Source organism: Orycteropus afer, unplaced genomic scaffold (assembly GCF_000298275.1).
Source record: "Orycteropus afer afer isolate SDZICR_OR568_19922 unplaced genomic scaffold, OryAfe1.0 scaffold00107, whole genome shotgun sequence".
Classification (NCBI taxonomy): Eukaryota; Metazoa; Chordata; class Mammalia; order Tubulidentata; family Orycteropodidae; genus Orycteropus; species Orycteropus afer.
The window spans coordinates 3,951,601-3,973,473 of record NW_006921694.1 but is presented as its reverse complement, the minus strand read 5'-3'; the positions used below and the strand labels follow the sequence as shown (position 1 = coordinate 3,973,473).

Genomic DNA, 21,873 nt, shown 5'->3' with positions numbered 1-21,873 from the left:
TCCCTGAGTTGTCTCTCCTCACCTGTAACCTCTGTGTAGGACAGAGTAGAAGTGCATAATAGTGTTTCCAAGGCTATAATTTTTGTGGAAGCAGACTGCCTCATCTTTCTCCCATGGAGCAGCTGGTAGATTGAACCACTGACTTTTTGGTTAGCAGCTAAACACTTTAACCACTGTGCCACCACGGCTCCTTAGGTATGGGTAAAAGCCCAAAGAGTAAGATAAGATCATAAGGGAACTGTGGTCCTTGTACTATATATTCATTTTATAGTTAAGCAAACTGTCTTAGGGAAGTAAAGTAACTTGTTCAAAGTCACAGAACACTATTGAGAATTTAACTACGTGCTGCCTGACTATAGAGCTCATGCATTTAATCAGCATCTCTAGTTTACAGCTAATCTCCAAGACCAGAGATTCTGAGCCCTGTACATGATTCAGCTTGAGGGTTCCAATGCTGACTGATCTGGAAAATGCCAGAAATTCTGATTTATTTTGTTGTTCAGGGCACTCCCTTCAAACACAGAGGGTCAAGCAGAGTCCTATTGGCCTTTACAAGTTCACAATACTTTAATCATGTAGTAACTATAATATGCGTATAATAAAAATTAATACTTATTTAAGAATAATATTCTCTCACAGCAGCCCATAACATTAAGCAGATAAGAGGAAGCAGCTGGGGTAAAATAGTTCTTTGTGAGTATACTGTCTTAACTTTGTGTAATAGGAAAGCACAGGAAGTGTGGACAATGGCAGGCCCTAAAAGCCATGCTGGCACAATGGTTGGCACTTTGCTACTCACAGAAATGTTAGCAGTTTGAACCCCTCCATTGGCTCAATGGGAGAAAGACCTAGCCGTCTGCTTCTGTAAAGATTATGGCCCAGGAACCCTACAGGGGCATTTCTGCTAAATTCATAGCTGTTTATAGGGAACAGTCCTGTGAATGGGTGACTACAGGTGGGGTCCTGATTGTGAATGGAGAACTTTGGAGCCCTTGTTAATTGTTCTTTCCACTGAGCTGCCGTGTAATACTAAAAACAGTACTCTACGCTAATTTTTATTAATTTAAAAATAGTATAGAAGTGCTTTACATCTAGTTTTGTTGGAGAGAGTTGCTTTGTGAAAAAAGTTCAACTTGTGAGAGCTGAGTTTATTTTTTACAGCATTGAGTAGAAGTGCTCTAAAATGTGACAGGTAGGTCTTCATTCATTAAATGGACTGTGCTACATACCATTTTACCCCTTCTGGTGACCTAGAGCCATCCTGGTGTGTGTCTGGCTGTTTGTCCATATACTAAATGGTCCTATAGTTTTGCTGATGAAATGGAGAAAAAAAAAAGATAATCTGTTTTGTTTAAGAATACCTCAGTCCATCTACATTTCTATGTTAATAGGATCTGGTCTGCAGGTAGTACCTGGCCTAGTGATGGCTTGTGTGACAGGCTTTTTCTTTGTGACCCAGTAGTTGTTTTTACTTTCTTTTCTCAGCTGTATCTCTTATGTTTGAATGAATAGAAGCTTGATCACTGGACAAATGGGGAATTGCCTTCATTCTATATTTTTAACACCTCAAGGGTGATTGTAAAGTCTTTAGCCATTAAGGAATAATTATGGGAAAACTTTTCAGATAATTTTTTGTTGTATTTAACAGAATGAGGAGAATCATTTCCATACTGAATATCTATAAAGCCCTTTCTAGGTGGTCCCAGAATCATTGCTTTTTCCCTGGCATGGCTACAAAACTTTCCCCTAGCCCTTCCTCAGCCATTGCCTCTAAGAATCAATTGCTGGGCAGGAATAACCTGTCCTCTTTCTCCTTTCTCTCCTTTTCCCTTGGTTGCTACATTGCTGGTAAAGACCTGGATGAGGGTATCTTCTCCTTAAGTGGGTCCCTTGCTTTGTCTTCCTTCCTTCCCCACTGTAGAGAACCCAGACCAGAGGCATGAACTCTCATGTTAACAATGAATGAATGAATGAATGGAGCAGCTCATATAGGAGAGTGGAAAGACTCTAGGAGCACTTTGGGTTGGATCTCTGCTTCTCATCTTTACCCATTTTTTATTCAATTCAGCATGGGCCCAGAGTTGTTGTCAGAAGGTCTGAATTTTCAAGAAAAAAATATTTTATGTAAATTTTTTTATTTTAAAACTTTATGTGGGCTGAAAATTGTTGTAGGCTTCAATTTTTTAATCTTGCCCCCATCTAAACATTGGCTGGCCCTGTGAGCTGGAATTGCTTGGTCTAGTACTAAATACCCATGTGAATGCTCCCATCCCAGATCCACACTGCACTGTTAGGTCATTGATGGCCTGCCACACCCTTTCCTCTCCCAACATTTCTGCTTAGGATTCTTCATCACCTGAGCAGGGCATCTACTGGGATTCCCTTCACCATGGTCTGGAGGACATGGAAGTTCCAATATGACTCCTATGGTGGAAGTAGAAAGTGTGTATCTTGAATGATAGTGGAATCTAAGCTAAAGTAGCATCAAAACCTTTAGTATCAACTTTTTGAGTTGGAATTTGGAATATTTTTCCGTGGACATAATGTACAAATGAGCTTAGATTCTACATTATTTAAGTTTTTATTCAGCTATTTATCTCTTTAGTTAAATATGTTTTAAAGGGTTAGCGTTGATATTTAACAGCTAATTTTGACTTCTTGATTTTAGAGACACTATGATCCTAAGTTCCAAATACACTTTTGGATGTCTATTTGAGTGGCGCAGTGGTCAGAGCATTCAGCTGCTAACCGAAAGGTCAGCAATTAATTCAAACCCACCAGCCTCTCTACAGGAGAAAAAGATGAAGCTTTCATAAAGATTTACAGCCTTGGAAACCCTATAGGGCAGTTCTACTCTGTGATATAGTGTCACTATGAATCGGAATTGACACAATGGCAGTGGTTTTTATTTTTATTTATTTATGTATTTTGCATATGTATACTCCTTACTCTATCCCAGGAATGTGTAATATATAACTTATAACAACTGAGGAACAATGACAAAAGAAATATGAGCCTCCTCTCACAGTCTGCTTTCTAACTTTCTTCCATTAATTTGTGAGGTTTAAGTGCCTCATATACTTTATCAAATTATATGTTTATCCTTGGGTTGAACCAATTATTGTATCTTTGAAGATTTTCAACACACTTGGAACCAATCTGTAGGAAATCAATGAAGAAGATGGCTCAGATAGGAATTGCCAATGGAAAGGCTGATTAAAAAGGATAGCCTGACCTGGAATATCACTAATATTAAATGCTGTAAATTGGTGTGAAAGGTAAGGTAGAAGCAGTGTATCTCACTCCTTAGTTTCTAGGAATTAAATCGATATTACATTTGGTCCTAGACCAAAGACTTAGTACATGGTATCCACTTGTTTTCTCATAAAATATTATATAAAAAAAAAAAACCCTCAGCTTCTTTAAAGAGATAGGGATTTATTTCTCAGCTAAAGTAACCTAGATTCATCTATGGGAGCTCTGGTGGTGTAGTGCCTAAGGCATTTGACTGCTAACCAGAAGGCTGGCGGTTCAAACCTACCGGTCACTCCTCAGAAGGAAGGTTGGGCATTCTACTTTCGTTTGATACTGCCTCAGAAACCCAAGGAGGGGTGTCACTGTGTGTCGGATCTGACTCGATGGCAGTCAGTTTGGTTTCGTTTTGGTTACCCATACTGTAAGAAGCTCTGGTGGCACAGTGGTTAAAGCATTTGGCTGCTAACTGAAAGGTTGGCAGTTTGAACCCATCAGCCACTCTGGTAGAAAGATGAGGCCATCTGCTTCTGTAAAGATTTACAGCCTTGGAAACCCATGGGGGCCGTTCTGCTCTGTCCAATAGGGTCTCTATGAAACGGAATCAAATCAATGGCAATGGGTTTTTTTAATCCGTACTGTAATGATGGATTTTACAATAGGAAATTGCTCTGCACTTAATGTGATCTTGAGCAGGTCATGTAACCTTTCTAAGAGCTTCAGTTAACTCATCAGTAAAAATAGGGTGGTCTTGAGTATCAATTGTGATCATATATATAAATAATTATCACAGTACCTGGTACATATACAACATTTAATATATGGCTGCTATTATTAATATTAAGGAGCTCTGGTAGCATAGTACCTAAGGCTTTTGACAGCTAACCAGAAGCCTGGAGGTTCAAACCCACCAGCCACTCCTTGGAAGGAAGGTTGGGCTATCTGCTTCCATAGTGATACTGCCTCAGAAACCCAAGGAAGGGTAGCTATGAGTCAGGTTTGACTTGATGGCAGTGAGTTAGTTTAGTTAATTATTATTAATATTATTATTATGTTGGATCATGCAGGGCCTTCTAGGGTATTCTAGGACTCTGACTTTTATGTTTTAATTTTTGTCTTGGGCCTTTGTTATTTTAAAAACATCTTTAATTGAGATATAACTAACATGCCTAAAATTCACTCATTTAAAGTATATGATGTTGTTGTTGTTCTTAGGTGCCATTGAGTCAATTTCAACTCATAGAAAGAACAAAGCAGGAGGCCTTGCACTCCCCAATATCAAAAATGCTGTATAACCACTGTAATCAAAACAGCCTGGTATTGATTCAACGATAGACACATAGACCAATGGAATAGAATGGAGCACTCTGTGGACAATTGATTTCAACAAGTGGCCAAAGTCCATTCAGTAGGGTAGAAACAGTCTGTTTAATAAGCAGTGCTGGCAAAACTGGATATCTACCTGCAGAAAAAATAAAACAAGACCCATACTGCATATCATACATAAAAATGAACCCAAAATTGATCAAAGCCCTACATGTGAAACCCCAAATCATAAAGTTCCTGGAAGACAGTGTAGGAAAAAAATTATGGACCTAATCTTTTATAAAAATAAAATAACAAACATTACAAAAAATACATGAATAGAAAATAACTAAATAGATAAATGGGACTTCATAAAAATTAAAAACTTATGCTCATCAAAAGACTTTATTAAAAGAGTAAATAGACAAACTACAGACTGGGAAAAAGTATTTGGAAACAATGTGTCTAATAAGTGTCTGATCTCTAAGATTTATAGATACTGTAACAACTCAACAACAAAAAGACAAACAATCACAAAATAGGCAAAGGGCTTGAACAGAACTATCACCAAAGAGGACATCCAAATAGCTGAAAAACATATGAAAAGACCTTCACACTCATTCCAAAAAAACACAAACCAAACTCATTGCTGTTGAGTTGGATACGACTCATAGTGACCCCTCCTTGGGTTTCTGAGGTGGTGTCACTACAGAAGTAGATTACCCAACCTTCTTTCTGAGGAGTGGTGGTGGGTTTGAACCACCAGCTTTCTGGTTAGCAGTCAAATGCCTTAAGCACTACACCACCAGAGCTCCCATTAGAGAGATGCATATCAAAACTACAATGAGATACCATCTTACCCTGGCTAAAATGGTACTGATAAAAAACGAAACACAGATAACAACAAATGTTGGCAAGGATGTGGGGAGATTAGAATCCTTATCCCTCACTTGTGGGACTGTAAAAAGATACAACCACAATGGAAAATGGTATGACGCTTTCTCAAAAACTTAGCAATGATCAGTGACCTAGCATCGATGGGCCATGGGTGCAAGTACAGCAAGGATTGTGAGGATGGTGCAGGAGCAGGCAGTGTCTCATTCTGCTGTATATAGTGTCACTATGAGTTGGAGCTGACTTGATGGCACCTAACAATAACAACAGCATGTTCTAGCAATCCCACTCTGGGTACAGACCCTAAACTAAAAAAAAAAAAAAAACAAAAAACGAAACTCACTGCCATCATGTTGCATTGACTCATAGTGACCCATCCTTGGTTTTCCAAGGCAGTATCATTATGGAAGGAAATTGCCCAACCAGATAGCTTCTTGCGTTTCTGAGGCAGTATCACTATGGAAGTAGATTGCCCAACCTTCCTTCTGAGGAGTGGCTGGTGCATTTGAACTGCCAGCTTTCTGGTTAGCAGTCAAATGCCTTAGGCACTACACCACCAGAGCTCCTCCTATAACCTTTGGCAACCACTATTCTATCTGTCACTATACATTTGCCTATCCTGAACATTTCATATAAATGGAATTGCATAATATGTGGTCTATTGTACTGGTTTCTTTTATTTAGCGTAATGTTTTTAAGGTTCATATATATTGTAGCATGTATCAGCTGTTCATCCCCTTTTATTGCTGAATAATAATCCTTTCATTGCTGTATATTGCTGAAAATATACCACGTATTTTATTAATCTATTCATCATTTGATAGAAATTTGGGTTGTTGTTATTTTTGGCTATTATGAATAATACTGCAGTGGACATTGATATTCCAAGTTTTTGCGTGGATATATGCTTCCATTTCTGTAGGAATAGAATTCCTGGGTCACATGAATGAAATTCTATGCTTAACAATTTCAGGAACAACCAAACTATTTTCCAAAGTTCTATATCATTTTGGAGCTCTGGTAGCACAGTGACTAAGGATTTTGACGGCTAACCAGAAGATTGGTGGTTCAAACCCACCAGTCACTCCATGGAAACGAGACCGGGCAATCTATTTCTGTAAAGATTTACCACCTTGGCAAACCAGTGGGGGTCACTATGAGTCAGAATTGACTTGATGGCAGTGGGGTTTGGTTTTTGGGTTTTTTTAGTATACCATTTTACATTTCCATCAGCAATGAATGTGGGCTCTGATTTCTCTACATTCTGACCAACACTTATTTTCCATTTTTAAATTATAGCCATTCTAGTCAGTGTGAATTAGTATGTCATTTGGTTTTGATTTGCATTTCTTTAATGACTAATGATGTTGAGTATCTTTTCATGTGCTTATTGGCCATTTATTTGTTTTCTTTGGAGAAATAGTCAAATTCTTTGCATATTTTTAATTGTTCTCTGTATTTTTAAGTCCATTACGTATTCATTACAAGTCCCTTATTAGATATATGATTCACAAATACTTTCTCCCATTCTATGGTTTGTGTTATTATTTTTATTAACTGATAAATCTTGTAGGAGCCCTGGTGGCACAGTGGTGAAATGCCCAACTGCTAACCTAAAGGTCAACAGTTCGAACCCATCAGCCTCTCTGTGGGAGAAAGATGTGGCAATCTACTTCCGTTAAGATTTACAGCCTTGGAAACTCTGTGGGGGCAGTTCTACTCATCCTGTATGGTCATGATGAGTTGAAATTGACTTGATGTCAATGTTTTCTTTCTTTTCTTTTTTTTCGTTTAAATAAATCTGGATGGTCTTATTCTATGTTTATTGCTTTTATGCCTTCTTAACTGATTTACACAAACTCTCTTTCCAGCCTCTATTTCTCTACCTTGCTCTCCAGTCGGTACATGAGCCCCTTCAGGTTCCTGAGGAATACTTAAAGCCATACGACTTTATCCAAGATAAGAACAGGCGTCACTATGCAGGAATGGTATCTCTTATGGATGAAGCAGTTGGAAATGTCACAGCAGCCTTAAAAAATCATGGGCTCTGGGACAACACGGTGTTCATCTTCTCCACAGGTGAGTCTGTCAGAGGAAAGTCATTTCTTCACAAAGCCTTGGACATAGTGTTCGATAAACAGAATGAAGACAAATTGGAGCACTTAGCAGTTCCTTATTAAAATAAATGTTAACAGCAATGGTAGAATAATAATGGGTAGAAAGATGTATCTAGGCAAAGAATTGTAGGCTTTTTCCCCTGTTCCTTCAGATATCAAAATATTCTGGGTGCATGCTTGAAAACAAGAGCTCACTAGCTGAGTAAATATGAGCGGACATCAGTCATACATAAAAATGCAGCAGGGTAGTGAATCCCTGGTGTGGTCCTCTGCTTTCTCTTCAATTCAAGAATCTCTTTGAAAAGGACTTGTGCTCACTAGCAGGGCTTTTGCATCAGTGCACAGAGACAGATTGTGACCTTATGAAGACAGATAAGAAATGGGGCCACTTAAATCTAGGCTAAGGTCTCCAAGGAGAGATTGCTTTATGTTAAGATTGTTTTCTGACAATGAAAGTCATACTTGTTCATTTTAGAAAATACAAAAACAATAAAGAGGAAAGAAATTTCATAATCCCATACTCAGAGATAATTCCTGAAAAGAATTCTCGTAATGGCAATGCCATTTTGATTCCTATTCTCTTATATATGTGACTTCTTTTCTTCTTATTAAACATTTTTGTAAAATTTAACCATGATGTGCTTTGGATGTAGATTTTTGTTTATTCATTTGCTGAATACCCACAGATCATTTTTTTTTCTGAAAATGTCATTTTTGTTCTGAGAAATGATCTTATATTATTTATTTCAAATTCTTTGGCCTACCCTCTCACTTTCTTCCTATTATTTCTTTACAGAAATTCTATTGTTGGTTGGATGTTGGATTGATATTCTAATTTTCTCAGGTTTTTTTTGGGGGGGGGGTGTTCTGTTTTTCTTTATTTTTCTTTTTCTGTTTGGGAAATTTCTTTGATATAATTTTGTAATTGTCCTATTGAATTTATTTCAACAACTATATTCTTAAAAAATGATCAAGAACTCTATCTTGTTTTCTGGTAATTCCATTTTTGTAATGTTCTATCCTTATTTTATGAGGAATCAGCCACATGGATCCAGGTGAGGGGAGGAAATCTAGGCCATACCCCACAAGAGGCAAGGTGGGAAAATGGGGGAAAGGGCAGAAAAAGGCCAGGGGGATCAGGACAGAGTGAGGAGTCAGCCTCAGGGATCCAGGTGAGGGGAGGGAATCCAGACCATGCCCCACAAGCAGCAAGGTGGGCAAGCGGAGGAAAGGACAGAGAAAGGCCAGGGGGACTGGAACAGAGCAAGGAGGCAGCAGTAGGAATCCAGGTAAGGGAAGGTTGGAGATATTTCGAACAGCTAAGGGAGACAAACTTGTCTGTTGGTTTGTCTTACTGTGGTGATATGTTGCTGTGAGTCTTTGTGTGGTACAAAGGTAAACTTACTGGGCTGCTAACTGAAAGGTTGGAGGTTCAAGTTCACCCAGGTGCCTCAGAAGAAAAACCTGATGATCCACTTCTCAAAAATCAGCCATTGAAAACCCTATGGAACACAGTTCTACTTTGATACACTTGGGGTCACTATAACCAAACCAAACCAAACACACTGCCATTGAGTTGGCTCCGACCCATAGGGACCCCTCCTTGGGTTTCCGAAGCAGTATCACTACAGAAGTAGATTGCCCAGCCTTCCTTCTGAGGAGTGGCTGGTGGGTTTGAAACACCAGCCTTCTGGTTGGCAGTCAAATAGCTTAGGCATTATGGTACCAGAGTTCCTTGGGGTCACTATAAGTCATAATCAACTACAGGAATGGTTTAACCTTTTATTAAACTGTATGCCCAGACCTTGTTCTAGTGTTTTCCTGTCCTTTCTCATTTTGGTCATGGTGTAAACATTTGTTCATTTTAGCCTTGTGAGGTAGGTACTTATCTGCATTTTACAAATGGAAAAACACATTTAAGGAGTTTAAGTGATTTGTCCAAAGCTATGCATCTAATGAATGGAAGAGCTAGAATTCAAACTCAAATCTATACTTGAAGTCAATACCTGTTAGTTGTTGTTGTTGTTATGTGTCGTCGAGTCAAACCTGACTCATAGCGACCCCTCCTTGGGTTTCCGAGGCAGTATCACTACGGAAGTAGGATTGCCCAACCTTCCTTCCGAGGAGTGGCTGGTGGGTTTGAACCGCCAGCCATCTGGTTAGCAGGCAAGTGTCTTAGCCACTATGCCCCCCTGTTAACCACTAGTTAATTGTGCTTTTGCATCTCATCTTTATTTTTATCTCATCATCTTGTCCTTTATCTCTGCTTTTGGTTTCTCTAATTGTGTTCACAGAATCCATGTTTTTCTTGAATTCATATGAATAGAACTTTTCTAAACTCTTCATTTTCATTGTAAATCATTACCAGCTATATACTTTCCCTCTTGGCCTTGTGATCTGTACAGACAAAGTGGTCTCTTGGCCTCTGACCTCTGTTTCCTGGTTGAATTTCTTCTTACATCTATAGGTTGGAGTCAGGTTGATGCACACATGTAACTCATTCAGTTCCCAATGGCATTCAGACATTAAGTCTTCTACATTCTACATGGTTGGCATGGTTAACATTTTCTTCTCTTTTGGCTACCTCATTCTTTAACTGGCTAAAAAAACCCCAGCCTGCCCAGTAATCACACTCTTCCTATATCCAGACCTTCTGGGTTTTACCTTTGGGGACATTTCCCTGGATTCTGTGTGTCCCCCTGCCAGAACTTTTTCTTCTCCAGCCATTGTTTTTTGAGAGTTGTGGTCTCTATCTGAATATGGGAGTTGAGGAGGTTCTAGTTCTCCAATTACCTCAAAAATTAGCACCATCCCCTCCCAGGCTGTCTTCCTGCCTCTTTTTAGGTAGGCAAGGTTGATCTGTGTCACAAGGCAAAGCAGGGTGGGCCAGCCCTTGTTTCATTAGCCTAGCTACTTTGGCCATACAGTCCACAGAAATTTCTCCAAGATTCTGCAGTATAAATTATTTGCCAGTCTTGGTTCCTCATATTGTATGGCTTTTCATCTTTTTTTTGTATCTTTCGTGTTTTAACAGGTGTTCTGGTTACCTAGTGCCACTCTGACAAGAAATATACCACAAATGGGATGGCCTTAACAAACAGGAGTTTATTCTCTTACAGTTTGGAGGCTTTAAGTCCAAGTTCAAAGTGCCAGGCTCTAGGGGCTGGGTGAAAGTCCCTCAACCTTGGGGTCCAGCTCTGCCTCCTACTCCTGGCCCATTGGAGCTCAAAGCATTTCTTCACTCAGACAGCTGCTGGCTACTGAGGCTGAGAAGCCCAAGGATGACAAGTAAATGGGCACAGTCCCGATGTTACCAAACCACATGGCAGGCCATTAATTCAAGTTCATTGTAAGTCCCAAGGTCAGCAGAACATGGCAGGCTGCTGAACAATGACATGACTACATGCAGGGTCCAAGTGTGCCATATGCTAGAGACTATTTCCAAGGCTTCTCCTTGTATACAGGAAGCAGACCACATCCCAAGGGTAGCTACTTAGCTGCTTGTGGTAGATCCCACCATGGAGTTGATTGCCAGTCTCATCATGGGGAATAATTACCACCAGCTACCCAGTGACTCAACCAGGCCCAGCCAAGTTGACACACAAACATAACTACCACAGCAGGATATTGGTTAAAAGAAGCAGTACCAGGGGCTGTTAGGATGATATCACTTTAACCTACACACTGCCTATCTCCACAGCCTGATCTTTATTTCATACTCCAGGAATCTACACAGAAATCTGATCTTGACTAAAATGAACTAAAATTAGAGCCAACCTTGAGCAACTAGACCATGAATTAAAATTGGGAAAACTGATTCTAAAACCTTGAAGAGAAAACAATGATTTAAGTTCATAGATTGATCCCACCATCTTAATGCAGTCATTTTTTATTTGTATTAACTCTCGTCAGAATAACCAGTTTCACTTACATTAAGATGAGAGTTTGACTATAAGGAGAAACTAAACGTACAGTTCTTTCTCCAGAGAAATTTCTGTGTTTTTTGAGAATTCCATTACCTGAAGTGGAATTTAGTAATGTGCTATAATAATGTGACTTGGATCTGTCTGGTCTTAGAGTAGTGATTCACATTTTCCAGTTTTCTCACTTAATTTCACTTAGCAATGCTTTTCTTTAAAAGCATAAAAATACTAGATGCTTTGGAAACATGGCTTCTAAGCAAACAAATGTTGAATCCATTAAGTACTCAAAACCTTGAAATAAAGTAGCTTCTTGGTATCAGACTTATATTTAGTGAAAGGGAGAGGAAAAGGCATACATTTTAGGTTTTGATACTTGGAAAATTTGACTTTTTAAAAAGAAATATATTACTTTTATAATCTGAGATAAATCCATGAAACTTTTTTCCTTGTCATCTGTACCCATTGCTTGAGTGCTGAAGTGGTTGGTTATTCTCAATGTGTCATCGAGGGACCACCCACAGCAGTAGAGGACTAGTTAAAAATGCAATTCCTTAGATATTACCACAGATTTACTGAATCAAGAACCTTGGAGTTAAGGCCTACACATCTCCATTTTAAAAAGAATCTAAGTGATTATTTTGCACACAAAAATTTGAGAACCTCTCCTAAGGTAAGTCTTAATCAAACCTTGGGACATTTACCAAGCCCTTGTGGCACAATGGTTAAAGCACTTGGCTGTTAACCAAAAGATTGATGGTTTGAACCCACCAGCCACTCCGTGGGAGAAAGATGGTTCAGTCTGCTTCTATAAAGATTTATAGCCTTGGAAACCCTATGAGGCAGTTCTACTCTGTCCTATAGTGTTGCTATGAGTTGGAATTGATGGCAATGAGCTTGTTTTTTGGTTAGGAATTTACTTAAAGAGGAATATATATACATACATTCATATACATACACACACACACATATACATTTGACCCTTGAACAACACAGTTTGAACTGGATGAGTCCACTTGAATGGTTTTTTTTTTTTTTTTTTTTCCAATAAGTATATTGGAACATATTTTTGTAGATTTTTAACAATTTGAAAAAACTTGCAGATGAACCACATGGCCTAAAAATATTGGAAAAATTAAGAGAGTTAACAAATGCATAAAATATATGTAGATACTAGTCTATTTTATCATTGACTACCATAAAATATACAAAGAAGAACACAGCATCAGGATTGGAGGAGGAGTCATTAACAACCTGTGATATGCAGTTGACACAACCTTGCTTGCTGAAGGTGAAGATGACTTGAAGCACTTACTGATGAAGATAAAGGACTACACTGTGTAGTATGGATTACACCTCAATGTAAAGAGAACAAAAATCCTCACAATTGGACCAATAAGCAGCATCATGATAAATGGAGAAAAGATTGAAGTTGTCAGGGATATCATATTACTTGGTTCCACAATCAACACCACTGGAAGCAGCAGTCAAGAAATCAGGTGTCATATTGCACTGGGCAAATGTGCTGCAAAAAACTTCTTTAAAGTGCTGAAGAGCAAAGATCTCTCTGAAGACTAAGCTGCACCTAACCAAAGCCATGGTATTTTCAGTTGCCTCATATGCATGTGAAAGCTGGACAATGAAGAATGAAGACAGAAGAAGAAGAGTTGATGCTTTGAGTTGTGGTGTTGGTGAAGAACACTGAAAGTACTGTAGACTGTCAGAAGAACAAACAAATGTGTCCTGGAACAAGTGCAGCTGGAATGCTCCTTGGAAGCAAGAATGACCAGACTTTAGTCTCACCTACTTTGATCATGTTGTCAGAAGGGACCATTCCCTGGAGACGGATACCATGCTTGGTAAAGTGGAGGGTCAGTGAGAAAGGGGAAGGCTCTCAACGAGATGGATTGACACAGTGGCTGAACAGTGGGCTCAGGCATAGCAAGGATTGGGAGGCTGGCCACAACTGGGCAGTGTGTTGTTCTATTGTACATAGGGTCGCTATGAGTCAGAGCCAACTTGACAGCACCTAACAACAACAGTAACAACCATAAAATATCCACAAATCTATTATAAAAAGTAAATATTTATCAAAACTTACACAAACACAGACTGTACATGGTACCACTTGTAGTCGAGGCAAAGGTAAACAAATATAAATGTGCAGTATTGTATCATAACTGCATAAAATAAACTGTAGTACATATGGTACTACTGTAATACTTTCAGAGCTACTGCCTGTTGCTGTTGCAGTGAGCACAAGTGTTGTGAGTATCCACTTAAAACACTGTGTGATGCTAATCCTCTCTGCATGAGCAGTTCATCTCTGAAGTAAATTGTGAACCATAATAAAAAGGGATCTCTTATGGTTCTTGTGTATATTCCATCATGTTTAGTGCAATACTGTAAATGTTGTTAACACCATATGAAGTGCCACTAGTCTTGCTAGAAGTTCTCCCAATAGACAGAGAAAAGTCATGGCATTACAAGAAAAGTTGAATGGGTTGATATGTGCCATAGATTGAGGTCTGTAGCTGCAGTTGCCCACCATTTCAAGATAAATGGATCCAGTGTAAGGACCATTGAAAAAAAGGAAGAGGACATTTATGAAGCTGTCACTGCAGCTGCACCATGAAGCATGAAAATCTTGCACTTTTTGTGAAATACCATTTTATCATTTATTAAAAATACAGCTTTTATATGGGTGCAGGATTGCTATAAGAAAGGCATACTTACAGATTCTAATATGATTTAAGAAAAAGTTATATGACAAAGCAAAAGGAACGTGAAGGATCTAAAGCTGGATAATTTAATGCTAGCAAAGGATGGTCAAAGAGGATCTGTGTGCATGTAGGAAGGGATAGTGATGGCATGCTGAAGGCAGATGGGAGGCATCAAAATATTGTAAGTTGGAGCAGATTTTCATAATAGGATTGGCATGGAGGATGGTTGCAGGCAGCCAGATAGTAAGGGATGGGAGGAGGGAAAAGGAGTGTCCAAATAAAGGCAGGAGGAAAGTTGATGAACAGGGAAGGAAGGATTTAAGAAATACATAGGAGAAGTTGGACGAGCTGAACTCTTCAGAGTTTTTGCTATTAGGAAAGTTGATGATTCTGTTACTCTGGGTTCTCAGAACTTTGCTGATGCTGGTAATAGCCTTAGATGGGACCATCCATAATCTTGCCACAGAACCTACTGTTTGCAATGAGATGCATTTGCAGAGAGCTGGAAAGAGTGCAACCATGGTCAGAGTGTCCATTAAATCCTCATAGCATTAGATCCATAGTCCATAGATCTATTGTCCGCTTCAGACTAGGAGAGGAGGCATTTGGACATGTGTGCAAATGATTTTGCTTGTCATAGTAACTTGAAGGTAAAGGGGCCATTTAGTGCATTGGTGCCAAGAATGATCAAGCTAGTCCTGTCCCAAACATCAGTAGCACCACCATTGATGAATGCTAACTGGATCCTGTTCAGTAGCATCTTCCTACTTAAACTAATAGGGTTAGTTATTATAGAATCTAAACTCTTAACATTTATGGTCTGAAGTTTCACAAAATCAAATGTATTTTATTAGCTCAAATGGTATAATGAAGAGCCTTAACTAATCCCCTTCATCATATGTCCCTTTCTCCCTTCCACATAGAATTTCCTTAAAAACTGGTAGTTGGCAAATGGAGAATTCCTCCATGGTTTTAGGTGTACTTATCCAATTGGCCGACCACACATCTGTCAGTTTGTCATATGGTGGCTTGTGTGTTGCTATGAGCCTGGAGGCTATGCCACTGGTATTTCAAATACCAACACGGTCACCCATGGTGGTCAGGTTTCAGTGGCACTTCCAGACTAAGACAGAATCAGAAGAAGGAAGGGGCCACCCACTTCTCAAAGAATTGGCCAATGAAAACCTTACGAATTAACAGTGAAACATTGTCTGATATATTACTAGAAAACTTTATGAATAGCCTTGAAACATTATCCGATATACTACCGGAAGATGAGCCCTCAGGTCAGAGGTACTCAAAATATGACTAGAGAAGAGCTGCTTCCTCAGAGTAGAGCTGACCTTAATGATGTGGATGGAGTAAAGTTTTGGGGATCTCCATTTGCTGGTGTGGCATGATTCAAAATGAGAAGAAACAGTTGCAAATATCCATTAATCATTGGAACATGGAATGTACAAAGTATGAACCTGGGAAAACTGGAAGTTGTAAAAAATGAAATGGAACACATAAAGATTGATATCCTAGGCATTAGTGAGCTGAAATGGATGAGTTTTGGCCATTTTGTATCAGACAACCATATGATATTCTATGCTGGAATGACAAATTGAACAGGAATGGGATGGCATTCATCATCACTAAGAATGTTTCGAGATCTATCCTGAAGTACAATGCTGTCAGTGATAGGATAATACCCATATACATACAAGGAAGACCCATTAATACTACTATTATTGACATTTATGCACCAACCACCAAAACCAAAGATGAGGAAACTGAAGATTTTTACCAACTTCTGTAGTCTGAAGTTGACCAAATATGCAATCTAGATGTGTAGATTATCACTGGTGACTGGAATGCAAAAGTTGGAGACAAAAAAGAATCACCAGTAGTTGGAAAATATGGCCTTGGTGGTAGAAATGACACTGGAGGTCTCATGATAAAATTTTGCAAGACCAATGACCTATTCATTCCAAATACCTTTTTTCAACAACACAAATGATGGCTGTACATGTGGACTTCGCCAGATGGAGTACACATGAATCATATTGACTACATCTGTGGAAAGAGGCAATGGAGAAGCTCAATATTTTTAGCCTAAATAAGACCAGTCGCTGACTGTGGAACAGACCATCAGTTGCTCATATGCAAGTTCAAGTTGAAGCTGAAGAAAATTATGTCAAGTCCACGAGAGCCAAATATGACCTTGAATATATCCCTCCTGAATTTAGAGACCATCTAAAGAATAGATTTGATGCATTGAACCGAAAACCAGAGGAATTGTAATTATGGGATGACATCAAGAATATCATCATTGAAGAAAGCAAAAGGTCATGAAAAAGGCAAGGAAGAAATGGCCAAAATGGATGATGTCAGAAGAGACTCTGAAACTTGCCCTTGAATGGAGAGTAGCTAAAGCAAGTAGAAGAAATGACAAGATAAAAGAGCTGAACAGAAGATTTCAAAAAATAGCTCAAGAAGACAAAGTCAATTATTATAATGAAATGTGCAAAGACCTGGAGTTAGAAAATCAGGAGGAAAGAACACACTCAGCATTTCTCAAGCTGAAAGAATGAAGAAAAAATTTAAGCCTCAAGTGGCAATATTGAAAGATTCTATGGGCAAAATATTGAATGCTGCAAGAAAAAAGAAGATGGAAGGAATGCATAGAGTCACTGTATCAAAAAGAATTGGTTGATGTTCATCCATTGCAGGAGGTGGCATATGATCAAAAACCAATGGTATTGAAGGAAGAAGTCAAGGCTGCATTGAAGGAATTGGCAAAGAACAAGGCTTCAGGAATTGAGGGAATTACCTTTGAGATGCTTCAACAAATGGATGCTGCACTGGAGGCACTCATTTGTCTATGCCAAGAAATTTGGAAGACAGCTATCTGGCCAACTGACTGGAAGAGATCCATATTTGCAACCCATCCCAAAGAAAGGTGTTTCCACAGAATGTTGAAATTATCAAACAATATCATTAATATCACATGCAAATAAAATCTTGCTAAAGATAATTCAAAAATGGTTGCAGCAGTATATTGACAGAGAATTTTCAGAAACGCAAGCTGGATTCAGAAGAGGGTATGAAATGAGGGATATCATTACTTATGTGAGATGGATCTTGGCTGAAAGCAAAGAATACCAGAAAGATGTTTACTAGTGTTTCCCTGACTATGCAAAAGTATTCAACTGTGTGGATCATAACAAATTATGGATAACATTGAGAAGAATAGGAATTCCAGAACACTTAATTGTGCTCATGAGGAACCTATATGTAGACCAAGAGGCTGCCATTAGGACAGAACAAGGGTATATACTACATGGTTTAAAATCAGGGAGGTAGTGTGTCGGGGTTATATCCTGATATTATAGTTATTGAATTTGTATACTAAACAAATAATCTGAGAAGCTGGACTATATGAAGAAAAACGTGGAATCAGGATTGGAGGAAGAATTATTAACAACCTGAGATATGCAGACGATACAACTTTGCTTGCTGAAAGTGAGTATGACTTAAGGCACCTACTGATGAAGGTTGAAGAATACAGTCTGCAGTATGGATTACGTCTCAATAGAAAGAAAACAAAAATTCTCACAACTGGACCAATGAGCAGCATCACAATAAATGGAGAGAAGATTGAGGTTGTCAAAGAATTCACGTTGCTTGGTTCTACAATCGATGCCAACGGAAGCAGCAGTCAGGACATTAGATGATGTGTAGCATTGGGAAAGTCAACTGTGAAGGAACTGTTTCAAGTGCTGAGGAGCAAGGATATCTCCTTGAGGACTAAGGTGTGCCTGACACAAGCCATGATATTTCCAATCACCTGGCATGCATGTGAGAGCTGGACAATGAATAAGGAAGACCGAAGAAGAGTTGATGCTTTTGAGTTGTGGTGCTGGTGGAGAATGCTGAAAGTACCATGGACTGCGAAAAGAACTAACAGATCTGTCCTGGAGGAAGTGCAGCCAGAATGCTCCTTGGAAGCAAGAATGGCCAGACTTCGTCTCACCTATTTTGGTCATGTTGTCAGAAGGGACCATTCCCTGGAGAAGGATGTCATTCTTGGTAGGGTGGAGGGTCGATGAAAGAGGGGGAGGCCTTCAACGAAATGGATTGACACAGTGACTGCAATAATGGGCTCAAGTATAGCAGGGATTGTGGGGCTGGCGTGGGATTGGGCAGTGTTTCGTTCTGCTATGCATGGGGTCGCTAGGAGTCAGAAATGACTCTACGGCACTTAACAACAACAAAAACAACACAAATTATGGATAACATTGAGAAGAATGGGAATTCCGCATAGACCAAGAAGCTGTCATTTGAAGAGAACAAGAGGATACTGCATGGTTTAAAGTCAGGGAGGGTGTGTGTCAGGGTTGTATTCTTTCACCATACTTAGTCAATCTGTATGCTGAGCAAATAATCTGAGAAACTGGACCATTGAAGAAGAATGCAGCTTCAGGATTGGAGGAAGACTCATTAACAGCCTGTGATATGCAGATGACACTACCTTGCTTGCTGAAAGTGAATATAACTTGAAGCATTTACAGATGAAAATTGAAGACTACTGTCTTCAGTATGAATTACACCTCAGTATAAAGAAAATGAAAATCATCATAACTGGACCAATAAGCAGCCTCATGATAGATGAAGATTGAAGTTGTCAAAGATTTCATATTGGATCCACAGTCAACACCATGGAAAGCAGAAGTCAAGAAATCAGATGTCATATTGCAGTGGGCAAATCTGCTGCAAAAGACCTCTTTAAAATGTTGAGGAGCAAAGATGTCACTGTGAAGACTAAAGTGCGTCTAACCCAAGCCATGGTGTTTTAAATCACCTCATATGTTTGTGAAAGCTGGACAGTGAGTAAGGAAGACCAAAGAATAATTGATGCTTTTGAGTTGTGGTGTTGGTGAAGAGTACTGAAAGTACCATGGACTGCCAGAGAATGAACAGATCTGTCTTGGAAGAAGTGCAGCCTGAATGCTCCTTGGAAGCAAGAACGGACAGACTTCATCTCAGCTACTTTGGTCATGTTGTCAGAAGGGACCATTCCCAGGAGTAGGATATCATGCTTGGTAAAAGTGGAGGGTCAGTGAAAGAGGGGAAGGCCCTCAATAAGATGGATTGACACAGTGGCTACAACGACGGCCTCAAGCACAGCAAGGACTGTGGGGATGGCACAGGACCAGGCAGTGTTTCATTCTTTTGTACACAGGATCGCTATGAGTTAGAGCCAAGTCGACAGCACCTAACAACAACAAAACACAAAGTTTTGCATTTGTATTCTTTGTGACAAACCATTGAATCTATAATTCCAAAGTCTAAGGCAAAAGAGATTTTTTAATCCCTTATGTTTATCAGATCTTCAACATTTAATTTTATTGCTTAATATATGCTATAAAGGAGCCTTCTGGTACAATGTTTAAAGTGCTCAGCTGTGAACCAAATGGTCAGAGGTTCGAACCCACTAGATACTCTGTGAGAGAAATTTATAACAGTCTGCTTCCATAAAGATTTATAGCCTTGTAAACTCTATGAGGCACTTTTACTCAGGGTCAGTAAGAGTTCTGGTGGCATAGTGCCTGAGGCATTTGACTGCTAACTAGGAGATTAGAGGTTCAAACCCACCAGCCACTTCATGGAAGGAAGACTGGGCAATCTACTTCTGTAAAGATTTACCACCTCAGAAACCCGAAGTGGGTCACTGTGCGTCAGAATTGACTTGATGGCAGTGAGTTTTGTGTTTTTCTTCTTGGTGTAGGGTCACTGTAAGTTGGAATCAACTCTACAACAGTGGGTTTATATGCTATAATGTAGAGTTGTTGATGATACAAATTTTTTAGCAGGAAGGAGAAATATGAAATAATCATTATTTTTACACTTCTGTGAAGGAACAGCACTGTGACCTTTTCCTGAGTTTATAATTAGTGGGAGATAGATATTGAACTGAACATACGTATTGGCTAAATTGTAGGATAAAAAGCTCAAGCTTTCCAATTTGTTTGGTTTTACTTTCTCCTTTTCTTTTTCTAGCTGCTTTAAAGGTCACATTTAACATGGTTCCATTTTTCATATTGTTCACTTCTCTCATAACTCATTGGAGCCAAAATTCCCTGTGAAGTTGAGAAGAGTGCTGTGTTAGACATGCTGCCCTGGAGGGTGAAGCAAGAGGAAAATTAGATTCTATGTAGAAACAACCACCTTGGAACTGCTGTCAGAAGAGGAAGGGACTAAAGTAAATCAGGCTAACATAAGCTATAGATGTGAATATTTATATTGTATCCCACTTGGTACCTAAATCTGCTATGTCCTAAACAGTCAGGCCAATCAAATATTTAAAACAGAGTAATTACTAATTTGTATCTGTGAACTTTGCAAACAAATGTTACTGAATGTGTTACTGTTGTTGTGTGCTGTCAACTGATTTTGACTCATAGTGATACTATATGACAGAGTACAACTGCCCCATAGGATTTTCCAGGCTATAATCTATGGGTGCAGATTGCCAGGTTTTTTTTTTTTTTTTTTAAACCTGCTGAGCAGCTAATGGGTCTGAACTTCAGACCTTTCAGTTAGCTGCTGAGTGTTTAACCACTGCAGCACTGTCTTGGTTCCCTACTGCTGCTGGAACAGAAATCCACAATGGGTGGCTTTAACAAACAAAAATTTATTCTTTCAAAGCTTAGGAGACTAGAAGTCCAAATTCAGAGCACTGGATCTAGGGGAAGGCTTTCTTTTTCTGTGTCTCTTGGTCCTAGGAGGATTCCAGCACAGGGATCCTGAGTCCAAAGGTTGTGCACTGCTCCCATCTCTTCTTTCTTGGAGGTAGTAGGTACCCCCTCTCTCTTCCTTCTCTCTCCTTTCATCTCTTCTAAGATTAAAGGTGTTGCAGGCCACACCTCAGGCAAACGCCCCTTACATGGGATCAGGGCTGTGATGGGATCCCACCTTCATCCTCTTACAACTGATTGGCTTTTCACATCATGAAGGATCATTACATAACTGCCACATTACATCATTACATAGTTGCCAAACTGACAACCATGGCTCAGCCAAGTTGACACATATTTTTTGGGGACATACTTAAGTCCACAACAGCCACCAAGACTCCTATTTTGACAACGTAGCAAATGAGCCCTAAGTACAAAGAAATATGCAGGCCTTTTCAGACTTTAAGATACTGTTTACTAGAGATGAACAAAATAAAATAATGAACTAATTAGAGGGCACCCATGAGAAATCTCTTGAGATGAGTGAGGATGGCAGCTTCCCATGCAAATAAAAGTTTATTTTGATGGAATCAAATTCAGTGCAACCTGACATTCTGCCTCCTCATTCCTATTTACCTCCCCCCCCCCACTTTTTTTTAAGAGTTGTGTAAGACCTTATAAAATTAGTTTATCTTATAGGGGATGAATTAAAGACCCAGAAAGGGACCAGTTTTGTAATACTGAGGAGGCAAGCTGCCTCGGTTTGACACTTAGCTCTGCCCCAGCTGCTAATGCCTCAGTTCCTTCATTTGTAAAATGTGGATAAAAATAGTATATGCCTGTGGTGGTTCAGTTTGTGTGTCAACTTGGCTGGGCCTGGTTGAGTGGCTGGGCAGCTGGTGGTAGTTATTCCCCATGATGAGACTGGCAATCAACTCCT

The 21,873-nt window shown here is 39.3% G+C and overlaps 1 protein-coding gene across 1 annotated transcript in view; it reads left to right on the top strand.

The window, feature by feature from the left end:
- The window catches only part of ARSB (arylsulfatase B), a 304,481-nt gene that overhangs the window by 41,361 nt on the left and 241,247 nt on the right, over positions 1-21,873 (top strand). The window contains exon 4 of the mRNA XM_007943453.2: positions 7,323-7,530. Coding sequence (XP_007941644.1) covers positions 7,323-7,530 — 208 coding nt within the window. The remainder of the gene's footprint in view (positions 1-7,322; positions 7,531-21,873) is intronic.